The sequence below is a fragment of the Mustela erminea genome, chromosome 10 (genome assembly GCF_009829155.1).
Source record: "Mustela erminea isolate mMusErm1 chromosome 10, mMusErm1.Pri, whole genome shotgun sequence".
NCBI lineage: Eukaryota > Metazoa > Chordata > Mammalia > Carnivora > Mustelidae > Mustela > Mustela erminea.
Window position 1 is genome coordinate 2,132,831 of NC_045623.1, and position 22,615 is coordinate 2,155,445.

General features: G+C 47.8%; 1 protein-coding gene across 4 annotated transcripts in view; it reads left to right on the plus strand.

Annotated features, from left to right (window-relative positions):
- Nucleotides 1-11,398, plus strand: part of TUFT1 (tuftelin 1) — a 50,065-nt gene extending 38,667 nt beyond the window's left edge. For 3 of the 4 annotated variants that reach the window (XM_032303651.1, XM_032303648.1, XM_032303650.1), the window contains 6 exons: nt 1,932-2,060; nt 2,678-2,772; nt 5,207-5,312; nt 6,766-6,849; nt 7,425-7,525; nt 8,133-11,398. In XM_032303651.1, the coding sequence (XP_032159542.1) occupies nt 1,932-2,060; nt 2,678-2,772; nt 5,207-5,312; nt 6,766-6,849; nt 7,425-7,525; nt 8,133-8,199 (582 nt within the window). In that variant the 3' untranslated portion in view covers nt 8,200-11,398. The remainder of the gene's footprint in view (nt 1-1,931; nt 2,061-2,677; nt 2,773-5,206; nt 5,313-6,765; nt 6,850-7,424; nt 7,526-8,132) is intronic. The other variant, XM_032303649.1, reaches the window with a different exon arrangement.
- Nucleotides 11,399-22,615: the final 11,217 nt, after the last annotated feature.

A 22,615-nucleotide genomic window follows, 5' to 3' on the forward strand; every position in this document is an offset into this window, starting at 1 on the left:
ACCAAAAGGGTCCAGAGTGAAACCCTAAGACCAGAAGGTCCCAGACCGCTGTAGCCACCTGCCCCCAGTTTCCCAGAAGGGGCTGGCCTTAATAAGCAGCCTCTGTCTGCAGTCAGAGGTGCTGTTTCTGCTGTTGGGGTAGGTTGGCACACCCTCTCAGGATTCAGAGGCTCCTTCCAGGCATTGCTGACTGGAGCAACAGGGACAAATGTGGCAGAGGAGTATGTTTTTTCCTTTGTGATCCCGCAGCAGAGTGTGAGGATCAGCCCATGACCCATTAACGCTGTGCTCTGAGGACACACCAACCTGCGTGCAGTGTTAGGTACAGAAGTGAGAGCTTTTGTTTTTATGTTCCTGTCCATGGGGCTAGCCTGTTCCAGGCTAAAAAGGGACCTTTGGAGGCTTTTCTCTGTCTTTCTAGTGAATGAAACTCTCTGATCTACGTTTCTATAAAGGCGGTAGCAAGGGCAAGATTGTTAGTTACCGTGAAAACAACCTGCCAGTGGGCATGGGTTTTCTGTTCCACCAGCAGCAGCCTGCTGTCAGGAAGGGTTCACAGAGAGCTGGCTCTGCACAGGGCTGGTGTGCAGCATGGATGTGTCTCATCACACGTCCTCCTGGGCTTTGCTTTCTCTTCCCTGAGTCTGACTTTGGGAGGGGTCAGACAAACTGGTGACTTTGGTGTTCTGTTTTCCCAGGGCTGCGTGGACTTTTGAGTGGTTATATGGATTCTTCTGTAGCAACTGACTGGGGAGTCAGTGTGGGGTATCTGGGAAGAACTGAGATGAATAATGAAGTCATTGTGTTCTAGTATTGGCTCTGTTATTCCCTAGCTTTGTACTTTGGGTAAATCAGTTGACCTTTAGTTGCAAAAGGAGAGGATTAGACTAGATGAGTACCAATTCTTCTCATGACATTAGCTAGCAGTAACTGTGTGCTAGGTACTGGGTTGAGCTCTGGAAATATAATGGTTCTTGCCGATGGCCCGCTGGGGCGTGCACACAAGTGACTGGGCAAAATCCCCTCAGTGCTCTAAGAAGGAAGGCCACACAATGGAAGGACTACTCACTGGGCATGGAGGCTTCTGGAAGAAAGGATATCTAAGCTGAGACCTGATGTTGGCATGCGGGAGGAAGGGAGGCAAGTTCTTCCTTAATTTTTCATTCTAAAATTCTGCTTCTTTCTCTCCCAAATTGGCTGTCATCTTGGAAATGGAACAATTCTTCCTGGGGCCCTTCTAGGTGCTATTTTGTCCTTGTTATGCAGGCTGCAGTATTGCTTGATGTGAGGGTGAGCAAGAGTGGGAACAAAGAAGGAAGGACGTGGAGATATGCTCCCCTGGATTCTTTGTGTTTGCATTTATAGGAAAGTCACAGCCCTGGGTTAATCTTGGGTGGCACTGGCCAACTGGGGGCTGGGGCAGAGGAGATATTGACAAAGTCCACCATCTGGAAAGTGCTAATGGGTTCCAAATGTCACTCTAAAGTAGAGCTGGATCAGGGGGCCTGGGTGGTGCCGTCAGTTAAGTGTCTGACTTGGTTTCAGCTCAGGTCGTGATCTCAGGGTCATGAGATCGAGCCTGGTGTCCAGCTCTATACTCAGTGTAAAGTCTGCTTAAGACTCTCTCTCCCTCTCCTTCTGCCCCTCCCCACACCCCTACCCCTTGCATGTTCTCTCTCAAATAGATAAATAAATCTTTAAAAAATTTTAAAAAAATAACAGCTTGATCAAGTATGTGCCAGTGAACCCTGGAAGTGGAGATACCTGCTGGTTTCCCAAGTCATCCTAGAACCATGAATGGGAAAGAGGGGGGTGCCTCCCTTCCCCCATCGCTGCGCCCTGGGCCCTGGATCCTGGGTTCTTTCCTAAGGTTTTTATCCACGTTTGCTCTTTCCCCTCCATTCCCTTCACCCATCTGCGTCCTGTCTTAGGTCACACTCAGCCGGTACCAGAGAGAAGCAGAACAGAGTCAAGTGGCCCTTCAGAGAGCAGAGGACCGAGTGGAGCAGAAGGAGGCTGATGTCGGAGAGCTCCAGAAGCGCCTGCTAGGCATGCAGGCGGTAATAGTTGGAGTCCTGCCTTCAGGGCCTAACTCCTGCGCTGGGGGAAGGAGGGGGTGGTCCTGGGAATAACTGAGACCACTGTAGTCTGCTTTTATGAACAGTACCAGTAAAACACACTTCACTGCTTCCTCAGCAAATACTTTCGAGAACCTTTTAGCCTTTAAGGAACAAGAGGTCTTTCTCTCTGCTAAGCTCAGCCCTTGCTAACTAGAGTTGAACCCATTTCCATTTCAGTTGGGTTCTTATAGAGCTGCCCTTTATGGGCTTGTGAAAAGAAAAGAAAAAAAGAAAAGACGGGACTGCTCTTAAGGAGCCACAGGGCCTGGTTTCCCAGGGACCGGCAGCCATAGCCACCAGGTGGGCCTGGATAACACAGGGCCAAGCTCTCTGTCCAGGTAGCTGGGTGAGGCTGGGAAGTTTCTGTGTGCTGAGGGTGGGAAGAGTTATCCCTGACAGGGGAGGGTGCCTCAGCAAACCAGCTTGGCCTGCTGCTCTTTGGCAGCTCTCCCAGACCCAATAGGGGCTGAGCCCCAGCCCTCAGGCCCCTATCACCCCAAACACAGAAACCATTGCTACCTCCTTATCCTAGGTTTTCTTCCCTTTGGCCCATCCAGGAGCATCAGGCCTTATTGGTGAAGGTCAGGGAGGGAGAAACAGCCCTGGAGGAACTTCGGAGCAAGAACACTGACTGTCAAACAGAGCGAGAAAAGTAAGGGCCCATGTTCCCCGGGGAAGCTGGGGTGCAGGGAGGGGAGGGCGCGCCATGCAGCCTGCAGCTCTGTGGCAGCCTGGCCTGGGGAGGAAGCTGGAGCTGATGTCAGATCTTCCAGCTCTGAGTCACGGTGTGGCTCCTCTGGGTGGGGCCCTGCCCAGGGAGATACTGTTTGGGAGGCTGCCATCTTGGGAGAGTTCATTTTCCACAGAGTAGGAGCCTAAAGTAAAGGCTTCCATGGTGTTAGCGCCAAGGTCAAGTGGGAGCTGGTGAAGTTCCTGCTGTTCTGGCACATCATTCTACAGGCTGTTATACGGGACGCGCATGTGGTAGTATTGCACCACAGTTTCCGCCCCTCAAAACAAAGGCCGACTGGAAATTATTTGAGGGCAAATCAAAAACTTCCTCACAAGTCATGCTTCAAAAAATATAATAAGCATCTTCATGAAGAGATTCAGAACTTCCTGTCCCTTGAAGCTACTCCAGCTGAGAACCAGGGGTCACTGGGATCCTTTCTGCTCCAAGATGTTCACAGATTCCCTCTGATAAGAGATCCCAGGCCCTACCAGTGAAACTTATGGAGCAAAGAACGGGCCATTTTGGACCTTTAAGGATTTGGAAATTTTTCATGCTGCTGGCAATTAATAAGTAAGACCGCAAATGGTAAATCCAAGTTAACATCAGCATCTTGGGCCTGTTCTCCATAGTGTGAGTTGGATCTTTTAAAATTCAACAGACACAGGATGCCTGGGTGGCTCAGTTGGTTGGACGACAGCCTTCAGCTCAGGTCATGATCCCGGAGTCCCGAGATCGAGTCCCGCATCGGGCTCCCAGCTCCATGGGGAGTCTGCTTCGCTCTCTGACCTTCTCCTCGCTCATGCTCTCTCTCACTGTCTCTCTCTCAAATAAATAAATATTAAAAAAAAATAAAAAATAAAAATAAATAAAATTCAACAGACATCACCTGGAGGGCCTTCTAAGGCATTTCAAGATGAACAGACATGATCTTTTTTCTTTTTTGTTTTAAAGATTTTATTTATGTATTTGACAGAGATATCGCATGAGAGAGCCGCACAAACAGGGGGAGTGGGAGAAGCCGGCTCCCCAGGAGCATGAACAGCAGCCATAGCCGCCAGGTGGGCCTGGATAATGCAGGGCCAAGCTCTCTGTCCAGGTAGCTGGGTGAGGCTGGGAAGTTTCTGTGTGCTGCCAAAGAGCACACAGAAACCTCCTACTCCATGGAAAATGAATTCCCCCAAGATGGCAGCCTCCTAAACAGCAGGGAGCCCTATGTGGGGCTCCATCCTATGGTCCTAGGATCATGACCTGAGCCAAAGGCAGATAGATGCTTAATGAACTGAGCCACCCAGGCGCCCCTACAGACATGATCCTTGCCCGCTTGGACCCCACAGTCAGTGGGGAGTATCTTCCCTCCTTTGGGATAACCTCAGTCTAGGCATGGGAAATGCAGACATTGTGTCGTAGCCTCCTTTTGGGCTCAATGTCATCACGGAATTGTTTTAAATTACTCAGCACTCCTCCTTTCCCAGCAGTGGTGCTTATGGGCAGGTGACTGAGAGGAAGCATCAGGAGAAACAGAAAAGACCCAGATAATCCAAAACTGAGGCTTGGGAATGGCACGAAATGGCTATGCACCAAAAATGTTAGTCTTCTTAGTAAAAGGAGACTGGTCAGTAGGGCACTGGAGAGTTGATGGTGGACACTCAGACTGTGTGAGGCTTAGGGAGGATGTCGGGGTTCAGAGTGCATTATACTCCACCCCCAACCTCACCAGGAGCCCTGCCCTCCTGCTGCCTCAGGCAGGAGCGGAGAGAGATGGGTACTAGCAGTCTGAACTCCTGGACACCCTGCCAGGTCGCTGGACCTCTGGGGATCTTGGCCCAGTTGAGAAGATGCAGAGAATATAGCAGTCTCTGGAAATCAGGAGATTTAGGAACACACTTGAATCTTATATCCCTGTTGACACAGAGTCCTCTCCAACAGCTTGATGGCATTGGGTATCATACTCCCAGCTCCCACTCAAGTCTCTCCAGGAATGAGGAGTTCATCACACCTGAGGCAGGGCATGTTCTGACAGCTTGAATGCTGTCCTGTGTTAGCATGAGGACTGCTTCCCTGGACATCAACCTGTCGGATCTAGTTGTACCTTCTAGAACTTTCCAGAATGACTTATCCATTCTTACCTCTCTGAGCGGCAGTTCCCTTGTTCAGGCTAGCTGACCTCTAGCGAGGCTTCCACCGCACTGTTCCAAGGTGTCCCAAGCAACTCCTCCTTGTGGCAGACCACTGGGGCATCAGGCAGAGAGGATCATGGTCATGGATACCCCCCAAGCCCCAGGTTCTTCCTGTGACTGGGTAGAGAAGTGCATCTTTCCCCCCCTCGCCTCAGCTTTCTGTTCTTCCTCCCCAGGGCTGCCAACCTGGAAAAGGAAGTGGCCGGGCTGCGGGAGAAGATCCACCACTTGGATGACATGCTGAAGAGCCAGCAGCGGAAAGTGCGGCAAATGATAGAGCAGGTAAGCTGTGCCCACGTCACCCCATGCCACCCACCTCCTCGGGAAGTCGCCATGTGGGGCCCGGCCCTGTTTTCCTGTCAAGTCTATGTCTTTGCTGTTCATGCTCCTGGGGAGCTTGGCTTATAGTTCTTATATTAACACATTTATGCGGCACCTGGGTGGCTCAGTTGGTTATGTGTCTGCCTTCAGCACAGGTCTTGATTCCAGGGTCCGGGAATGGAGTCACAAGTTAGGCTCCCTGCTCCCCCTGACTCATTCTCTGAATTTCTCTTGCTCTCTCTCAAGTAAATAAAAATTAAAATAAAGAACAAAGGAAAAAAAAAAAGAAAAACATTTATGGCTACCAGTTACTAGATTCGAGTGATTGGTATTTGCTTTTCTCCTGTCTTTCCCCTTTGACTTTAATCATCTGCCTTCTGCTGGGAAGGAAGGAAAAGGTTAGTCTCTCTTAAACGTTGAAGGACACTGGTAAATGAATAATGAAGTCACAATAAAGTCACTTATCTGGGTGCACTTATCAACCTTTGACCCTCACAGCAGATTTTCTGCCTTCCCCTACCAAACTCAGGATATGGTGTTTTGCAGAATAGTCTTCAGAATTTAGAATTCTGAATTTAGAATTTAGAATTCTTTCAGAATTTAGAACACCCTAACTGGGAGGGCATATTTGCTGCCTGTCAGCTCCACAAGGACTAGGATTTTTCTATCTTGCTCCCTGCTGTTTCCTGGTGTCTAGAACAGAGCCTGTCTCATAGTAAGCACTCAAGAGATATTTCTTTTTTTTTTTTTTTTAGATTTTTATTTATTTTAGAGAGAGGGAGCACAAGTGTAGGGGATGGATAGAGGGAGAGGGAGAAACAGGGTCCCCGCTGAGAAGGGAGTTCTATGTGGGGCTGTATCCCAGGACCCAAAGGCAGATGCCTAACCAACTGAGCCACCCAGGTGCCCTGACGGTTACTTCTTTTTTTTTTTTTTTTTTTTTAATATTTTATTTATTTATTTGAAAGAGAGACAGGCAGAGGGAGAGGAAGGGAAGCAGGCTCCCTGTTGAGCAGAAAGCCCGATGTGGGGCTCGATCCCAGGACCCTGGGATCATGACCTGATCTGAAGGCAGCGGCTTAACCCACTGAGCCACCCAGGCACCCCCCGACAGTGACTTCTTGAATGAATGAATGAAAAATGTGTATTTCTCAACATTAAACGGAATGGGTTTTAAGCCATCCCTGATTTTGGATCGTCAGGGTGGTGTTCTCACCACCCTTCCCCTCACACCTGGGATAATCAAGAGCTCAATATGGACTGAAAGGAGGCTTTTCTCGAAAAGCTAAGGAAGTCATGTAAGAGGTACAAAAGTCTGCCTTTTGCTTCTGGCTCCCCAGCAGCAGGGGGAGGTTTGACAAGCATATACTGAGTCATTTTAAAATGAACCCTGTTGTCTCCCACATCTTTGCAGCTCCAGAATTCAAAAACTGTGGTCCAGTCAAAGGACAGCACTATCCAGGAGCTTAAGGAGAAAATCGCCTACCTAGAAGCAGAGGTGTGTGTACTGGGCAGCCCTGGGAAGGAAGCAGGCTCTTGAAGACAGGACCGTACATAGGGAGGGAGAGAGATTCTGCCTGGCTGCTGCTCTGAAATGAGCATCTGGGATCATTGTTATGGATTCAGTCCTTTCTGGAACCCTTCAGGGAGTTACGGTGGTGAAACCTGTCCCCACTCTAAGGGGGCCCATCATCCCCTGTCATGAGTTTAGCAAAAGAGGAGACCATGAGCTGGGCTGTGAATGGGGAGGCATTCCTTAGGAGGGGGTCTTGTGTTCTCCACGGCTAAGGTGGTGGCCTCGATCAGCTCATGAGTTCTTAGTCTAATTCCCCCCTTTCCTGAGAGCTGGGGAGGACAGCAGGGAACGATCAGTGTCGCACAGAATTCTCGAAGGGAGGAAGCAGGAGTGAGAGCTGGAGGAAGAGGGTGGTCAGGCGTGGTGAAGATGAGGGAAGAGGGGAGGGTACCCTGGTGGTGGCATGCATGGCAGGGGTAGTGGGGACCGCAGCACAGACAGAGGTGCAGAGACAATGTCACAGCTGGCCGACTCTGACCCCACAACCTGTATTACAGAATTTAGAGATGCATGACCGGATGGAACACCTGATAGAAAAGCAGATCAGTCATGGCCATTTTAGCACCCAGACCTGGACCAAGACCGAAAACCTGGGCAAGTGAGTGGGAGTGCCCATGGTGGGGCCCGGGTGAGGAGTATGGGAGGAGGGACAGAGCTGTGGGAAGGAAAGCTTTAGTGTTGAGGCCAAGGACAAGGCTCTTTTAAATCCTGTTTCTGCTATCAGTGTCTAATCTGACCTGTTCTCCACCTGAACCCTTTTCTAACCAGGTCGGAGTAGAGCCTGGTAGCATAGCCCCAGGGAGGCTCACAAAACAGCCTCTGGATGCAGATGGACCCCCTGAAATTGTTTGCAACAATCAAGGTGTAGCAAAGTGTGTATTTCTAGAGAGAGGCCCTTTTTTTCCCAAGAGACTCACAGAAAGGTCCCAGATTTTGAAAAACATCAAGAATCACAGCTAGACCCGCTTCTCAGCTGTTGAATTGCTCCCTGTTTTTCCGCCACCCCTATTCCTCAGATAGCAGCACCCGCCCCCCCTTCTCTTCTCTTAGACGCTGCTGACAGTTACAGTTCCAAAGTCTCAGAACCAAGAACTCAGCTGGCACTGACGTGTGGAACCCGGGGCCTGGTGGGGGGTCAGACATGGGAGGTGGCTGCGTGTGGGGCAGGCGACAAGCAGCACTCAGAGTTTGCCATTTTCTTTCAGCGTGAGGATATCCAAGCCCCCCAGCCCTAATAAGCCCATGCCTCTTATTCGAGTGGTGGAAACATGAGCAGAAGAGCTGGACGCTGCTGTTGCCGCTGCTTCTCACCTGCGGAGAAGCCGCTGCCCCTATAGGCTGCTCGCCCCAACTTTGAATTCCTGACTGATCCCTGGGCTGGGGGTCCATGTGTCCCACTGTTTCCAAGCTCCTGCCCCCTGTGTGCTGGGCAGACAGAGGATGCACACCCCTTCTGGACACTGCAGCCCTGGAGGACGTTCACCCACCAGCGAGAGCCAGGGCAGTATCCTTATTCCTATAGTTACTAGTTTTCTCTGTAGTAGAGCCGCCCTTCTCTTGTAGGCTGGAGTTCAGCTGCCCCAGGATCCAGGCCCTCACTGGGTCGGGAGAGGTGGCAAGATTTCCCTCACCCAGAGAAGCTGGAGGCACCAAGGTCTACAGCGAGGGGAGGGTATCCGGGGAAGGGGGAATGAAGTTCCCTCCACAAACACAGCTCAGTTCCTCACAACTCATTGTTTTTCCACTCACTCTGCCCTCAGCCCCTGCCTACCCGGGCCTCCTACAGACAGACCCAGAGCGACCTGTCATGGCCTGGGGCAGAGTCAGTGAGCTGCAGCTTTGACTGGCCAACCTTGTCTTCCTGGGAGAAGGAAATGTACATTCCGGGAGTAGCTTTTAGTGGAAAGGTTCTGTGGGGCCACAGGGAGTAATGTGTGACTTCTCTCTGCTGGGGAGACTCCCAGCATCTCTTAGGGTTTTCCCCTAAGATGCAGTGCAAGGTACACCTCAGTCTTTTTGACTCAAGAGCTAAAAACTGTTTTCACTGGGTTACATTGATCTCAGTGAAACTCTCATTGTATTTATTTTGCTAAGTTATTGGTGTTTTCCCTTACATCTCACGATTGATTTAATATTGGAGTTTTATAGCCTTCTCTTGTGGTGTTTGGATTTGCTCCATGCTGGGAAAAATGTGTTCCCACTGGACTTGTTGATTTCAGAAGTAAATCTTTCTCTTTTCCTTCTATCTGCTTCTTTCCCTTCCTCCTTCAAACCTGATCTGAGCCTCAGGGCTGCAAGCATATTTGTCCTGAGGCTTTGGGGTCTGAGTGTGTGTTGTTTGAGGGAAAAGGGTGATCAGGATTCTTGGGGAGGGATTGAGTTCTTCCCCTCAGCCCTCTGCACCCTCTGCTCCACAATCCATCTGTTTCCCTGGCTCTGAACGACCCTGACACTCATCGTGTTTTCTTTAGGGCTCTTCCTGCAGCCTCAAGGAGGAGATATGCATCAGAATGTGGTACTACTGTACTGGTACTGCTGTAGGGCACAGAAACATTCAAAGTCAACATGGGTTAAGTCTTTAGGTCCTCTTTGGCTTGAAACCGGAAGCCCGTGTGCTGGGACTGGGTGGACAGGCTGGGGTCCAGAGTGCCATGCTGGTATTCTCGTTCACTTTCCTCATTTGTAAAACGAGGGGGTCCGGATAATTTCCATGGGCCCTCCCAGTTCTGATGTTTTTTTCCTGTGGCATAGTCTTTATATGGCAAACTTAATAAAATATGTTAAATGTGTCTCTTTGAGCAGCTGGCCTATTCCCCTGCCCCACTCCACCACCCCCAACTTTTCTGGGAGGATGAAAAAACATGATTTTAGTGCCTGTTGAAGCTGGGCCCCCTGTTGTCCACATCTGGAAGGTATGGGCCAAGCAGCCCAAACGCTAAAGGACTGTGGCATTCAGAGGAGTTAGAACGTTCCTCTGAAGCAGCTCAGCTTTGTGGGCTGGGTCTTCATTGTAGGAGATGGCCCCCAACTATGGCCCTATCTGAGGTGGTGGCTTTGTGGGAGCCCTACAGTTAGCCAATGTGTGTCCTCCTTGATGGGAGAGAAGAACTGGTCACAGCAGAGATTCTGTGTTCACTTAGAGACTCACCAATCAACATGGGAGGAAGTGGGAACCACTCCAGGTCCTTTGTGGAAACGCCTAGCGCTCTGGAAATGCTGACAGCAGCCGTTTAAGCATTCTGCGTTTGGCTCTCTCTGGGCATCGTTCAATTAGTCAGTCCACTGATCTTTTTCTTTCTCTCTGCCAAGAATATAGTTGACTGCAGAGCCCCCTGGGGCATAGCCAAGTTTACACAAATCTTTCCTAGACCAAAGAAACTAAAAATGCAGCTGCCTTTATTCCCTGGCCCCTTCCCTCTCGTTCCCCTTTCTCCTTCACTGGGAAGCGTGGAAATTTTTCTCTTAGGATGTTTCTTCTCCCTTCTGCTTGTCAGCAAATTCACACCCCAGGTTTCAGAATGCACTGGAAACCTTCCATTACAGACCCAGGTCTGCGTTTTGACGGCCCAGGGTTCTCTTTTTTCTTTGGCAGTCTTGCTTGACCTGGGTCTATCTAGACTGTGCTTGTTCACAGAGTGTGAAGAGGGTGGAAGCCGGGTGGGGTTGCCTGTGGCGCCAAGACTTGCAAGGCTGGAAGGCAGGAGTGAGTGTACTGCCTTACAGGAAAAGGATGCTCTCACCCAGAGCCTCAAGGGTTTGGTGGGATGAGCAGAGACTTGGATTGGAGATAAAGAAGTGGTCTGGAGACTAGAACTGGGGCTCTGCGAAAGTCCTGGGACCAAACCATGCCTTCCTGTATATTTGCCCCTGTCTACTTGTCTCACCATTGAAAAGGAGCAGGGGCTTGCTCCCAAGGCTAAGGAGGAACAATGGGAAGACAAAGCGGTGTGAAAGCAAAAGGTCATTTATGTCTTAGCAACCTTTCCAATAGAGAGCGAGAGAGGGGAGGAGGACATGGAGCCCAGAGCCTGAGGAAGGGCGTGGTGAGCAAGCTGCTCCTTGATTTCAGCAATCTGTTTATTGCCTGTGTTAGGTCACTGGTAAGCCAACTCTTCCGTGCTGCCTGATGATTTTGTGGAGGGAAGATTGAATCTGCCTGCCTGGGACCTTTGCCATGAAGGCCTGTTTCTTTGAGCTGGGTGCTGAGGGCTGCCTGGACACGCAGCCATCAGCAACCAGTTTCCTACAAACCTGGAGCATCAGCCCCAACGTGGGAAAAGCAGCTTTGCAGGAGCACTCCTCGGCTCCCACATCGTGTACCCTTCTGCAAACAGAAAAAAGCCCAAGAGGGACATGGTATTGCAACCAAGAGGTGCATGGCAACTTCTGGAATTTTTGTTTCTTTTAGTTTTTAAGTTCCAGTTAATACACAGTGTAATAGTAGTTTCAGACATGCAATTTAATGATTCAACACTTGCATACAACACCGGATGCTCTGCATTTCTTAATCCCCATCACTTATTTAACCCATCTCCCCACCCACAGCAACTCTTTTTTAAGATTTTGTTTACTTATTTGAGAGAGAGAGAGACAATGATAGAGAGAGCATGAGTGGGGAGGAGAGGGAGAAGCAGGCTCTAGGGGGCTCGATCCCAGGACCCCAGAATTATGACCTAAGCCAGAGGCGGAAGCTTAACCGACAGAGCCACTCAGGTGCCCCTCGGCAATTTTCTTTTTTTTAAACTAAATTTCTAAAGCCGGGGCGCCTGGGTGGCTTAGTGGGTTAAGCTTCTGCCTTCAGCTAGACTCGGGTCATGGTCTCAGGGCCCTGGGATTGAGACCCTCATCAGGCTCTCTGCTCAGCAGGGAGCCTGCTTCCTTCCTGCCCCCACCTGCCTCTCTGCCTGCTTGTGATCTCTGTCTGTCAAATAAATAAATAAATAAATAAATAAATAAATAAATAAATAGCCCAAAGTTGGTTTGCGTATCTTCATCTCTATTTAAAAGAGTCTTTCACTATGAGGTGTTCCAAGATTTACTCTGTAAAGATGCTCTTGATAAGATATGGCTTGAAACAACTTAATCTGACCAAGGAGGGCAGTGTCCCTTGGGGAACTAAAGCGGCCTCTCCTCTTTAATGAGCTCTTCAGGATGTGTTGCTGTTATCTGTGGGGCTTTTAACAATCCCCTGGGTTCCCTCATTCCTCAGAGTTGAGCATCACAGAGCTTGGGCCTGAGCTTGTTCAGGCTCTGACCCAACAGCAGATGTTAGCCTAGGGCCCTTGGCCTCTTTTCCGTGCTTCGATTTAGCACTCTGGCTTTACAAGGAGAAAGTGTGTCCCGTCTTCCCAGTTCTGAGCACCATGGCCTTGAAACTCAAAGCTGGAGACCTAAATAGTTCCTAGGCTGAAGGCAAAGGAGATGTTTCTTACAGGGAGTGATAGCTCTGCGTGCTCTGCAGGTTGTCAGTGAGACTGCTTTGAACTCTCAAATGTGTGTGGCCTTCTAGCTGCAGTCTCTCCCGCTGGAGCCTCCTGGGACATGGGACTGAGGGTGGATGGTGACAGGATAATGTAGTTCCTGACAAGGTCTTGGTCACCAACTTGTAGGCCACAGGATCTCAGACAGCTGAGGGAAAGAAGGCACTCATCCCCATCACTTAATCTGCTAGCTCAGTGCTGCTTACACACCTAGGCCTTTCTTCCCTCTCCCTGGTATTCTGGGTACTGTGTCTGCAGGAGTTTGGGGACCCTTATACCTCTTCTATGTGTCTCTCTCTGTGTTTGTGTGTGTGCTGCCTGCTATGGAAAACATTATTGTGGGGGGAGAAATCTGAAAAACTCTGTCGTTTAGGAAGACCTCTCTTTTCCACCTATGTTTCCTCTGTACTACTCCCACGGGACACTTCACTTCTGAGGCTCCTGGTCACAGAATGGGTAGGCTTCCCCCTCTTCCCCACTGAGGACCCCTGCTGGGCGTCCTGCAATTTAACCTCATTCTGTCACCATCTGCCCAGAGACACCAGCCTCTCCTTCAGGTAAGTGCTTAACCCACAGGACTGCTCCCTGCGTCAGATGCCAATCACAAGTAGCAGCTTCCCAGATTCCCACAACTTCTGTCTGACTTCGCTACAAATTGGAGGTTCCCACACCCCCTCTTTAGCTTAGATTAATTTGCTAGAGTGGATTGCAGAACTCAGGGAAACGTCAAAGTTTACAGTTTATTACAGGACATGATAAAAGATACAGATGAACAGCCAGGTGAAGAGATACCGAACGAAGGTGAGGTCTGGGAAGGTCCCAAGTGCAGAAGCCTCTGTCCCCGTGGAGCTGGAGGAGGGGTTGATGCGTGCCACCCTCCACGTGTGCACGTGTTTTGCTGGCCTGAGAGCTCTTGGAGCCCTATATACTGTTGGGGGGGTTTTGGAAGCTTTCTCAAATAGGCATGGTCAGTTATTAACTCCCATTTCCAGGCCCTCCCTCTCTGAAGAATTGGGGATGAGGCTGCAAATGCCAAGCTTCTAATCACAGCTTGACCTTTCTGGGACCAGCTCTTGCCCAGGAGCTTGCCCAGAGTCACCTCACAAGAACAAAGATGCTCCCAATGTTCTTCTATCACTTAGGAATTCACAAGGGTTACGGGAGTCCTGTGTTGGGAACCAAGGCCAAAGACCAAATATGAGAACAAGAAATGTTCCCAGTGCCCTTATCACTTAGGATATTACAAGGCTTTTAGGAACTCTGTGCCAGGAACTGAGAGCTGAAACCAATATGTATATATATATTTCTGTTATCTCACAACTTATCTATAGTACAGACCTCTCTTCTTGGATCTATTGTAATCTCAGGGTCAGGAGGACAGAAATTGACTACCTTCCCAAATAGTGCTACACCGTTCTCTTTCTCGTTGTAAAAAGAGTCACTCTCTTCAGTGAGTCAGGCTGGAGACTTTGGGCTGTCTTTGACTCCTTTTTCCATTCCTTCATCCGTTGTATCCCGTTGGTCAACATGTCCTGATGCTTCCTTGTTTGAAAAATCCCTAAGACTTGCCTCTTGTGTCCACAGCCTTGTCTCAGTCAGCCTTAAAAGCTGGATTGCCTCAGAAGCCAGTGTCTTCTGGTTTCCTACCTTCTAGTCTAACCTACCCCAAGCCCATCCTCCTTACCACCATCATTTGAATCTTTCCCAAATACTAGGTTCATCCTATTAGCTGAAGGTTCATCCTTCAGCCAGGATGAAAAAAAAAAAACTGAGGGGAAACAGGACAGTCTCCAAAGATGAAAATCTACCTGTAAAAGGAGGGGCAGGTTTACTCCATCTGGCTCCAGAGGGCAGAACTTGGGTCTGTGGGTGGTTTTGGTGGGAGACCGCCAAGAAACGAAAGAATGCATGGACAAGGAGAGAGTCAACTGGCCTGTCCTGTCCAGTTGGCAAGTTTCCCTGCAGACACCAGTAATAGCCCAATTTGAAAACACCCTGAAGGGCGCCTGGGTGGCTCAGTGGGTTAAGCCGCTGCCTTCGGCTCAGGTCATGATCTCAGAGTCCTGGGATCGAGTCCCACATCGGGCTCCCTGCTCAGCAGAGAGCCTGCTTCCCTCTCTCTCTCTCTGCCTGCCTCTCCATCTACTTGTGATTTCTCTCTGTCAAATAAATAAATAAAATCTTTAAAAAAAAAAAAAAAAAAAAAAAAAAAAAAAAGAGTTTTTTAAAAAAAAAAAAAAAAGAAAACACCCTGAAATATAAAATACCTAGAAATTGGGGCACCTTTGTGGTGCAGTTGATTCAGCGTTGGGCTCTTGGCTTCAGCTCCAGTCATGATCTCAGGGTTATGGGATCGAGCCCCGCAATGTGCTCTGCGCTCAGCCCGGGAGTCTACTTGAGTTTCTCCCTCTCTGCCCCCTGCCCTGTACGTGCTCATTCTCAAATAAATAAATAAATCTTTAAAAAGATACCTGGCAATTGCCTTTATTGGAAATGTCAGTGAGCGATGTGAAGACAATGACCAAATTTTGTTGAGAAATATGGGAAAAGTCAATGAAGGAAAACTTCCCTGACTGGCAAAGTTAAAATTATAAAGATGTCAATTCTTTCTTAATTTATTTCAGGCTTTGTGTAATTGCAGTGAAAATCCCAATAGAGTCCTTTTAGAATTGGCTATAATTATTTTAAAATTTATCTGGAAGAATAAATAGGGAAGATGGCAAAGAATATGTTGAAGACAGAGCTTAACTGGGAAGAAAGAGTATTAGCCTTGGCAAACAGTAAAACATTATATAGCTTATACATCAATTTAACAGACTGGCAAGGCAAAAATTTTATATAATTTTATATAAGCCTTGGCTCAGGGGGTTAAAGTCTCTGCCTTGGGCTCAGGTCATGATCCCAGGGATCCCAGGATTCGGGGATGGAGCCCCACATCAGGCTCTGCTCAGCAGGGAGCCTGCTTCCTCCTCTCTCTCTGCCTGCCTCTCTGCCTACTTGTGATCTCTGTCAAATTAAATAAATAAAAATCTAAAAAAAACCAAAAAAACAAAAAACCACCATGGGGGGCTCCTGGGTGGCCTAGTCAGCTGAGCATCTGCCTTCAGCTCTAGACCTGGTCACAGGGTCCTGGAATCGAGTCCCACATCAAGTTCCCTGCTTAGTGGAGAGCTAGCCTCACTCTCTGCCCCCTCTGCCTTCTCTGCCTGCCCTTTCCCCTGCTTGTGCTCTCTCTCTCTCTGACAAATAAATAAAATCTTTTAAAAAAATAAAAAGAACAATGGGGAGAAAGGCATTTGAACAGATGGTTAAAATTTGGGACATAGGAGCAGGTACAGGACTCTATCCTTAAATAGTACAACTAAATAAATTCCAGGTAAATTAAATATTACAAGTTAACTGTAGGCAGAAATATAATTTAATAACTCTGAGAGGAGATCCATTTAGAATTTTAGTCCTCAAGGTCATGAAGGTATATGTCAATTATACCTCAATAAAAAAATTTTAATTCACAAAAATGTGACTTGTGAATTGAACTGAAGGCCAAAAGAATGAGGAATTCTTAGTGACAAAGATGAAAGAAAATAGTCACATTTTTACTGATAAGCTCAAACAAAATGATTGAAATACTAAGATCCCCTTAGACCACTGATCAATATGAGGATGGATAATTCCTACACATGTTTATTAAGCTCCCACTCTGTGCAAGCCATGTAGCTTTGCACCCTAGGATTCCCCTAGGGTGACCAAGGGAGACGAGTGTGTCGAGGTGGAGAACGTGGGTTGCAAGTCCGATGGGCTTAAGCAATAAAGGGTCAGTCTTATGGTTCAGGTGACAGGAAAGTCAGAGACGCTGTAGGCCCAGGCAAGTGTCCATAGAGTACTCTGAGGTCTCACTAAAGACCTGCGTTCATTCTCTTTGTTCTCTCTGCGCAAGAGGTTTGTTACAGTGCTTATTGTAATAGTGTAAAATGAGAGACAACATGTGTCCAACAGCAGAGAAATGGGTCTGGCACATGAGAATGTGGCTTCCCTGGGATATTATGCGTTCACTACAAATGGCCTTCATGAAGACTATGTCACATCAGGAAACAGTGCTTCGAATGTTAAGTGACGAAAAGTAGGGCTCAACATTTTAGGGACACCTATTACAGCTTTGCAAAAGAAAAAAAATGTTTCTGAAAAGGCTAGAAATAAATACTCTGAACCACTCCCCATGCTTGTGCAATGTGGCTTGTTTTTCTGGTTGGTTTTTGCTAACTTAGCCCTTCATTTTCCAAATTTCCTATGGCGTTCATTCTTTTCTCTCTAGCAAGGCTGCTTCCCACACTGCCTTCAGCTCATGCAGGGATCAGTCTTGTCTTTGTACATTTTCCGGTATTGGTTCCTTCACCTGGAATGCCTTCCTCTTTTGACCTATTAACCCGTTAGACATTTACTGATAATCAACACGAGGATATTTGTGGAATGCATGGAAGACAGTGTACAAGAAAACACTTTGTGTAGAGCTTTACAGATGGTAGTTTTTATCATGAGGAAATAAAAAGGAAGGAGTGAGGAGGAAGAGAAAGACGCCTATTCTTTGCACATTATTGTGCCAGGCGCTAAGGGAGGACAGACTGGAAAAATCCAGAAGCTTACCATCTAGTCAGGTGGGTAGGGGAAAAACAACAACATGTGGAATGCTAACACGAGAGAGGCAAGTAGTGCTGTGAGAGAAGGGTGGGGAGGATGTGGGGTTAGAAGCAGACCCTGAAGGATTTGGGCAGGTAGGTCCCAGGAGAAAGGGCAAAAAGAAAGTCCAAGTGAGAAATAATCAGCCTGTGTGGGGGCTAGTGGGCATAGCTGAAGAATCCTGCTGGAGAAGTATTGGGGGACTAGGAGGTGTGGGTGGCAGCTAGGGTGGGCATGCCCCCAGAATCTGGACTCTAATCTTTACAATAACGGGTCTCCAACGGAGTTTTTAAAAAATTAGTGTGTAGGTTTCAGCGGGACAAGGGTCTTCCTTGTCTGTCCTGTTCAACACTGAATCCCTAGTGCATAGAAGCATGGTTCCTGGCACACAGTAGGTGCTCAATAAATGTCAGTTGAAGGGAAGTGGGAATGAAGGCTCATCCCAAAGAGGTAGATGACACAGATTGAAAAGGTCAAGGCTGGTGGCAGAGACACAAATTAACAGACTGTTAGGGCACCTCCAGGCATGAAGTAATGAGAGACTGACCTGCGCTAATGGCTACAGAACTGGAAAGTAAGGGACTGCTGTGATAGTCATTTGGAAAGATGGGATAGGTCCTGGTGCCTGACCAACTGAATGCAGGACATGGGGAGAAAAAAATCTAAGATAACATCAAGGAAAGTCACTCATGCTTCAAGATGGCCTGGGTTCCTCTGCCAGGAAGGCTTCCCAGAATTCTCAAGCTGTGTGTTCCCTTTCTGAACTTAACACAAATAATCTGTATCACCCCGTTTTAGGGTGCAACATTATCATCCAGACTTTGCAAGTGCTTGTTTCCCCAACTAGACTGCAAACTTTATATTTTATTTTAAAGATTTTATTTATTTATTTGACAGAGGGAGACACAGCGAGAGAGGGAACACAAGCAGGGGAGAGGGAGAGGGAGAAGCAGGCTTCCCGTCAAGCAGAGCCTGACGTGGGGCTCAATCCCAGGATCTTGGGATCATGGCCTAAGCAGAAGGCAGACCCTTACATGACTGAGCCACCCCTAGACTACAAGCTTTTAAAAGGTCAGGGTTGGGGCGCCTGGGTGGCTCAGTGGGTTAAGCCGCTGCCTTCGGCTCAGGTCATGATCTCAGGGTCCTGGGATCGAGTCCCGCATCGGGCTCTCTGCTCAGCAGGAAGCCTGCTTCCCTCTCTCTCTGCCTGCCTCTCCATCTACTTGTGATTTCTCTCTGTCAAAAAAATAAATAAAATCTTTAAAAAAAATAAAAAATAAAATAAAATAAAATAAAATAAAAGGTCAGGGTTATCTCCAAGCCCCTGAATGCCTGCCCTTCCTACTCCTGCAAAGTAGATGCTCAGTAAGTCTTTAATCATTTAGAAGAGACCTGTGTTCTCCTCCATGCTGAAGAGGGTGCTTTACTTCTGTTTTCTTTTTTGTTCTCTTTTCTCTTTTTCTTTTTTAAAAATTATTTTCATCTTCTCTCTTAGTTGGTTCGAGGGAGTGAGGAGGAGGCCTATCCTGAGTACTAATACATTCCCCATGGAAAAGTCAAGGGCCAACTATTGGCATTGCCACCAGCAATGAGGAATTTCATTCATTTATTAGTTCTTATATGGGCTTAGTCATAGGGGAATGGTGTAGCATAGAGCCGAAGCTCAGCATGGGCTTTGGATTTTGCTTATAATCTTAGATCTTAGATCTGTCATTTACTGGCCATGCTGGCTTGGAAAATTTATTTATCCTATCTTCTCTTTAATTTGCTCATCCATAAAATCAAAATGGTAATGTCCACCTCACAACATCTACCGAGAGCTAACCATGTGCCAGGCACTGCCATTTGAGTCCCATTTTACAGATGAGGAAATGGATACGCAGAGAGGCTGACCACGCACAGGTGAGAAGTGTAGAACTGGGAGCGGGTCCTAGGCCATCCAATCCCATGGCTCCTGTGCTTGGGCTGCTTTTGAACCTCAGAGGTGTGGCCATGGTCCCCACAAAGCCATATGGAAGGATCACGTGCCACAGGTCTGACACACAGCAGACACTGGATATGCTAATGTTGTTAACATTTTTGAGCATCTAATGTGTCAAAGGAATAGGCTTAGGCTCCGGGAGTGTGACCAGGAAGAGACACACTCCGCCCTCAGATTGCTACCAGTCCGCTGCTGCCACTAGATATTTGTGGGCCCAGAGGCAAAGCAACAATCATGAACTCTCACTGCTGAAAGATACCACAGAGCCTAGAACTGCCTCACTTTACAGGTGAGAACACTGAGGCCCAAAGTGGGGGTGGGGGGAGTCACTCAAGATGGAAGCTTGGATGAGAATCCAGATCTCCTGCATTGGAGTGCTGGGTCCTTGGCCTAAAGAAAGTGTCCAAAAAGGCAGGAGATGGTCCTTATCCAACGCTGGCGTGCGTTTCCAAAGCAGCTTTCCTTGGGGGAGCAGAAGATGGGGTTGGGGGTGTCATGGATAGACAGAGAGAAGCCCATCAGATCTTCTCTGCTTGCCTGGCTCACCAAGTCTTTAGTATCGTCCTGTCTTTCTAAACTTCAAATGGCAGCTCCCTCTTCCTGCCTTGTCTTCCAATGAGGATGGCCAAGTGACAGAATTTCTCTGATCCTTGGGTTCCTTCTCTTAAAAAAAAAAAAAAAGCCAAAAAAGTGGGGGTGGACTAAGGTCTCTTTCAGCTCTAAAAGGGCGTGGGTCTTGTGGGGAATGCTTTCAGAGCATATTTACTCAGTAAACCTGAAAAACAGAAGGAGTTTTTGTTTGTTAACTGGAGGTTCTGCTATACCGCAGGTTGCAGCCACAAGAGGGCAGCAGGTCCTCGAGCCCCAGGGCAGATGGCCGGGGTGGGCCCCGTAGGAAGAGAGGAAGCAGGCTTTCTCCAGGACCTTCCCTGGGGTCCCAGAGTTTTCCTGTTGTAAATGCCAAACTCACTTCTTTAGCAAAAAGCAGCCAGCAAGCTTAGGGTGAGACGAGGGAGCAATTTTGCAAATTAAGTCTAGCACCAAAAAGATGAAAGACCAGGCCTAAAAAGAAATTGGATTCTAGGAAAGTAAATATTTTATGAAATATTGAAAATGTATCCCTGTCCTAGTTTAAGTTGCCTGCAGCTCACATCATCAGAGGCAGAGCTTTGAGAAGAGCGGGGAGCATTTTACAGGCTGATAAAAAGTATGGCAGGCTTATAGGTGATTTTAAAACTTATTTGTGAGATTCCACCTCACACCAGTCAGAACGGCTAAAATTAACCAGTCAGGGAATGACAGATGCTGGCGAGGATGCGGAGAAAGGGGACCTCTCCTACTCTGTTGGTGGGAATGCAAGCTGGTGCAGCTACTCTGGAAAACAGTATGGAAGTTCCTCAAAAAGTTGAAAATGGAGCTACCCCTATGACCCAGCAATCGCACTACTGGGTATTTACCCTAAAGATACAAACGTAGTGATCCAAAGGGGCATGTGCACCCAAATGTTTATAGCAGCAATGCCCACAATAGCCAAACTATGGAAAGAGCCCAGATGTCCATTGACAGATGAATGGATAAAGAAGATGTGGCAGGGGCGCCTGGGTGGCTCAGTGGGTTTAAGCCTCTGCCTTTGGCTCAGGTCATGATCCTAGGGTCCTGGGATCAAGCCCCGCATCGGGCTCTCTGCTCAGCAGGGAGCCTGCTTCCCTTCCTCTCTCTGCCTGCCTCTCTGCCTGCTTGTGATCTCTGTCCGTCAAATAAATAAATAAAAATCTTAAAAAAAAAAAAAGTTGTGGCATACACACACACACACACACACACACACACACACACAATGGAAAACTATGCAGCCATCAAAAAACAAAGTCTTGCCATTTGCAACAAAGTGGATGGAACTAGAGGGTATTATGCTAAGTGAATTAAGTCAGTCAGAGAAAGACAATTATCATATGATCTCTCTGATATGAGGAATTTGAGAGGCAAGTGGGGGACTGTGCGGGGAAAGGAGGGAAAAATGCAACAAGATGGGACCTGGGAGGGAGACAAACCATAAGAGACTTTTAATCTCAGGAAACAAACTGAGGGCTGCTGGGGTGGGGGAGGGATGGCGTGGCTGGGTTATGGACATTGGGGAGGATATGTGCTATGGTGAGTGCTGTGAATTATGTAAGACTGATGATTCACAGACCTGTACCCCTGAAAAAAAAATACATTATGTTAATAAAATAGTGTACCATAAAAAAAAAACTTGTGAGGTTCATGTGTTAGATCAGTGTTTCCTAAAGCTACTTGAGAAGTTTCAGTTTATTTTGCTCATGTTTATTTTATTTTTTAAAGTTTTATTTATTTGAGAGAGAGAATGGGAGAGGGAGACAGAGAGAGAGCATGAGAGGGGTGACAGTCAGAGAGAGAAGCAGACTCCCCGCTGAGCAGAGAGCCCGATGTGGGACTTGATCCAGAGACTCCAGGATCATGACCTGACCCGAAGGCAGTCATATAACCAACTGAGCCACCCAGGTGCCCTTTGCTCATGTTTAGTAAGGCTTTCCTCAGGAAATAATTAGTTCTGGAAGTTTCCAAAGCTCTTTGGAAACTCAGCCAAGACACCACTTTTTTTTGTTGTTGTTGTTGAGGGAGAGGGTAAAATAACCCAAATTATCATGTGTCATTGAATGAAGAACACCAGCCTGGACACATTAATGTGTGGATAGGAGAGGAAGCTTGGTGAAGATGTTGAGGACGGCTGCGCGTACTGGCTTGGCTTAACCTCTTCAGAGTTCCAGTCACCAATAATCACATTTCAGATCATCACAAAAGCCCAGAGATTCCCGACGACCTTCCCATGGGCTTTCTCAAATATATAAAAGACCTTGATTCCTTGAGAAGACAGTTCCCATTGCAGATCACAATCTTGCAAAACTTCTACAACACCCACACAACAAAAACGTAAGGATATGAGCTTTATATAGAAAGAGAATCTTGCTTAATTATCAGTTGTAGAGCTAGAGCTTCAATTTCTTTTTCCCCTACCCCCAGGGCCATGAAGGGGTGATGATTGGGATTAAGCTGCCCACTGCCTTACTCAACCAGCCTCATTTCTGGACCTCTACTACCTTGTGAGGTTCCAAAACACACTGTGTGCCATTCCCCACCTCTCTGCTTTTGCATATGCTGTTCCTTCTGCCTGGCACTCTCTGCCCTGCCTTAGCCTTCTAACAAGCTTCTGTTCAACCTTCAAACCCCCCCCGAAATGACACCGTTTGGTGAAGTCTTCCCCGACTCCACAGAGAATCGCCCACAGTTAATCAGTGGATCCATACTAGCTGGTACAAAGCTTATCCCATTCTACAGGAATTGTTTGTTTTCATGTCTGTCTCTCCCCCCAGATCTGAGAATTCCTAAAAGGTAGGGCTGATGATTTATGTCTGTGTCCCCAGCCCTGGCCCAGTGCCTGGCATGTTGTGGATACTCAGCAAATGCCAGCTGACCAGAAATGGATTCTCTTTCCTGTAACCAGCAGAGTGCTTTGCAAGGTGACTGACCAGGATCACAG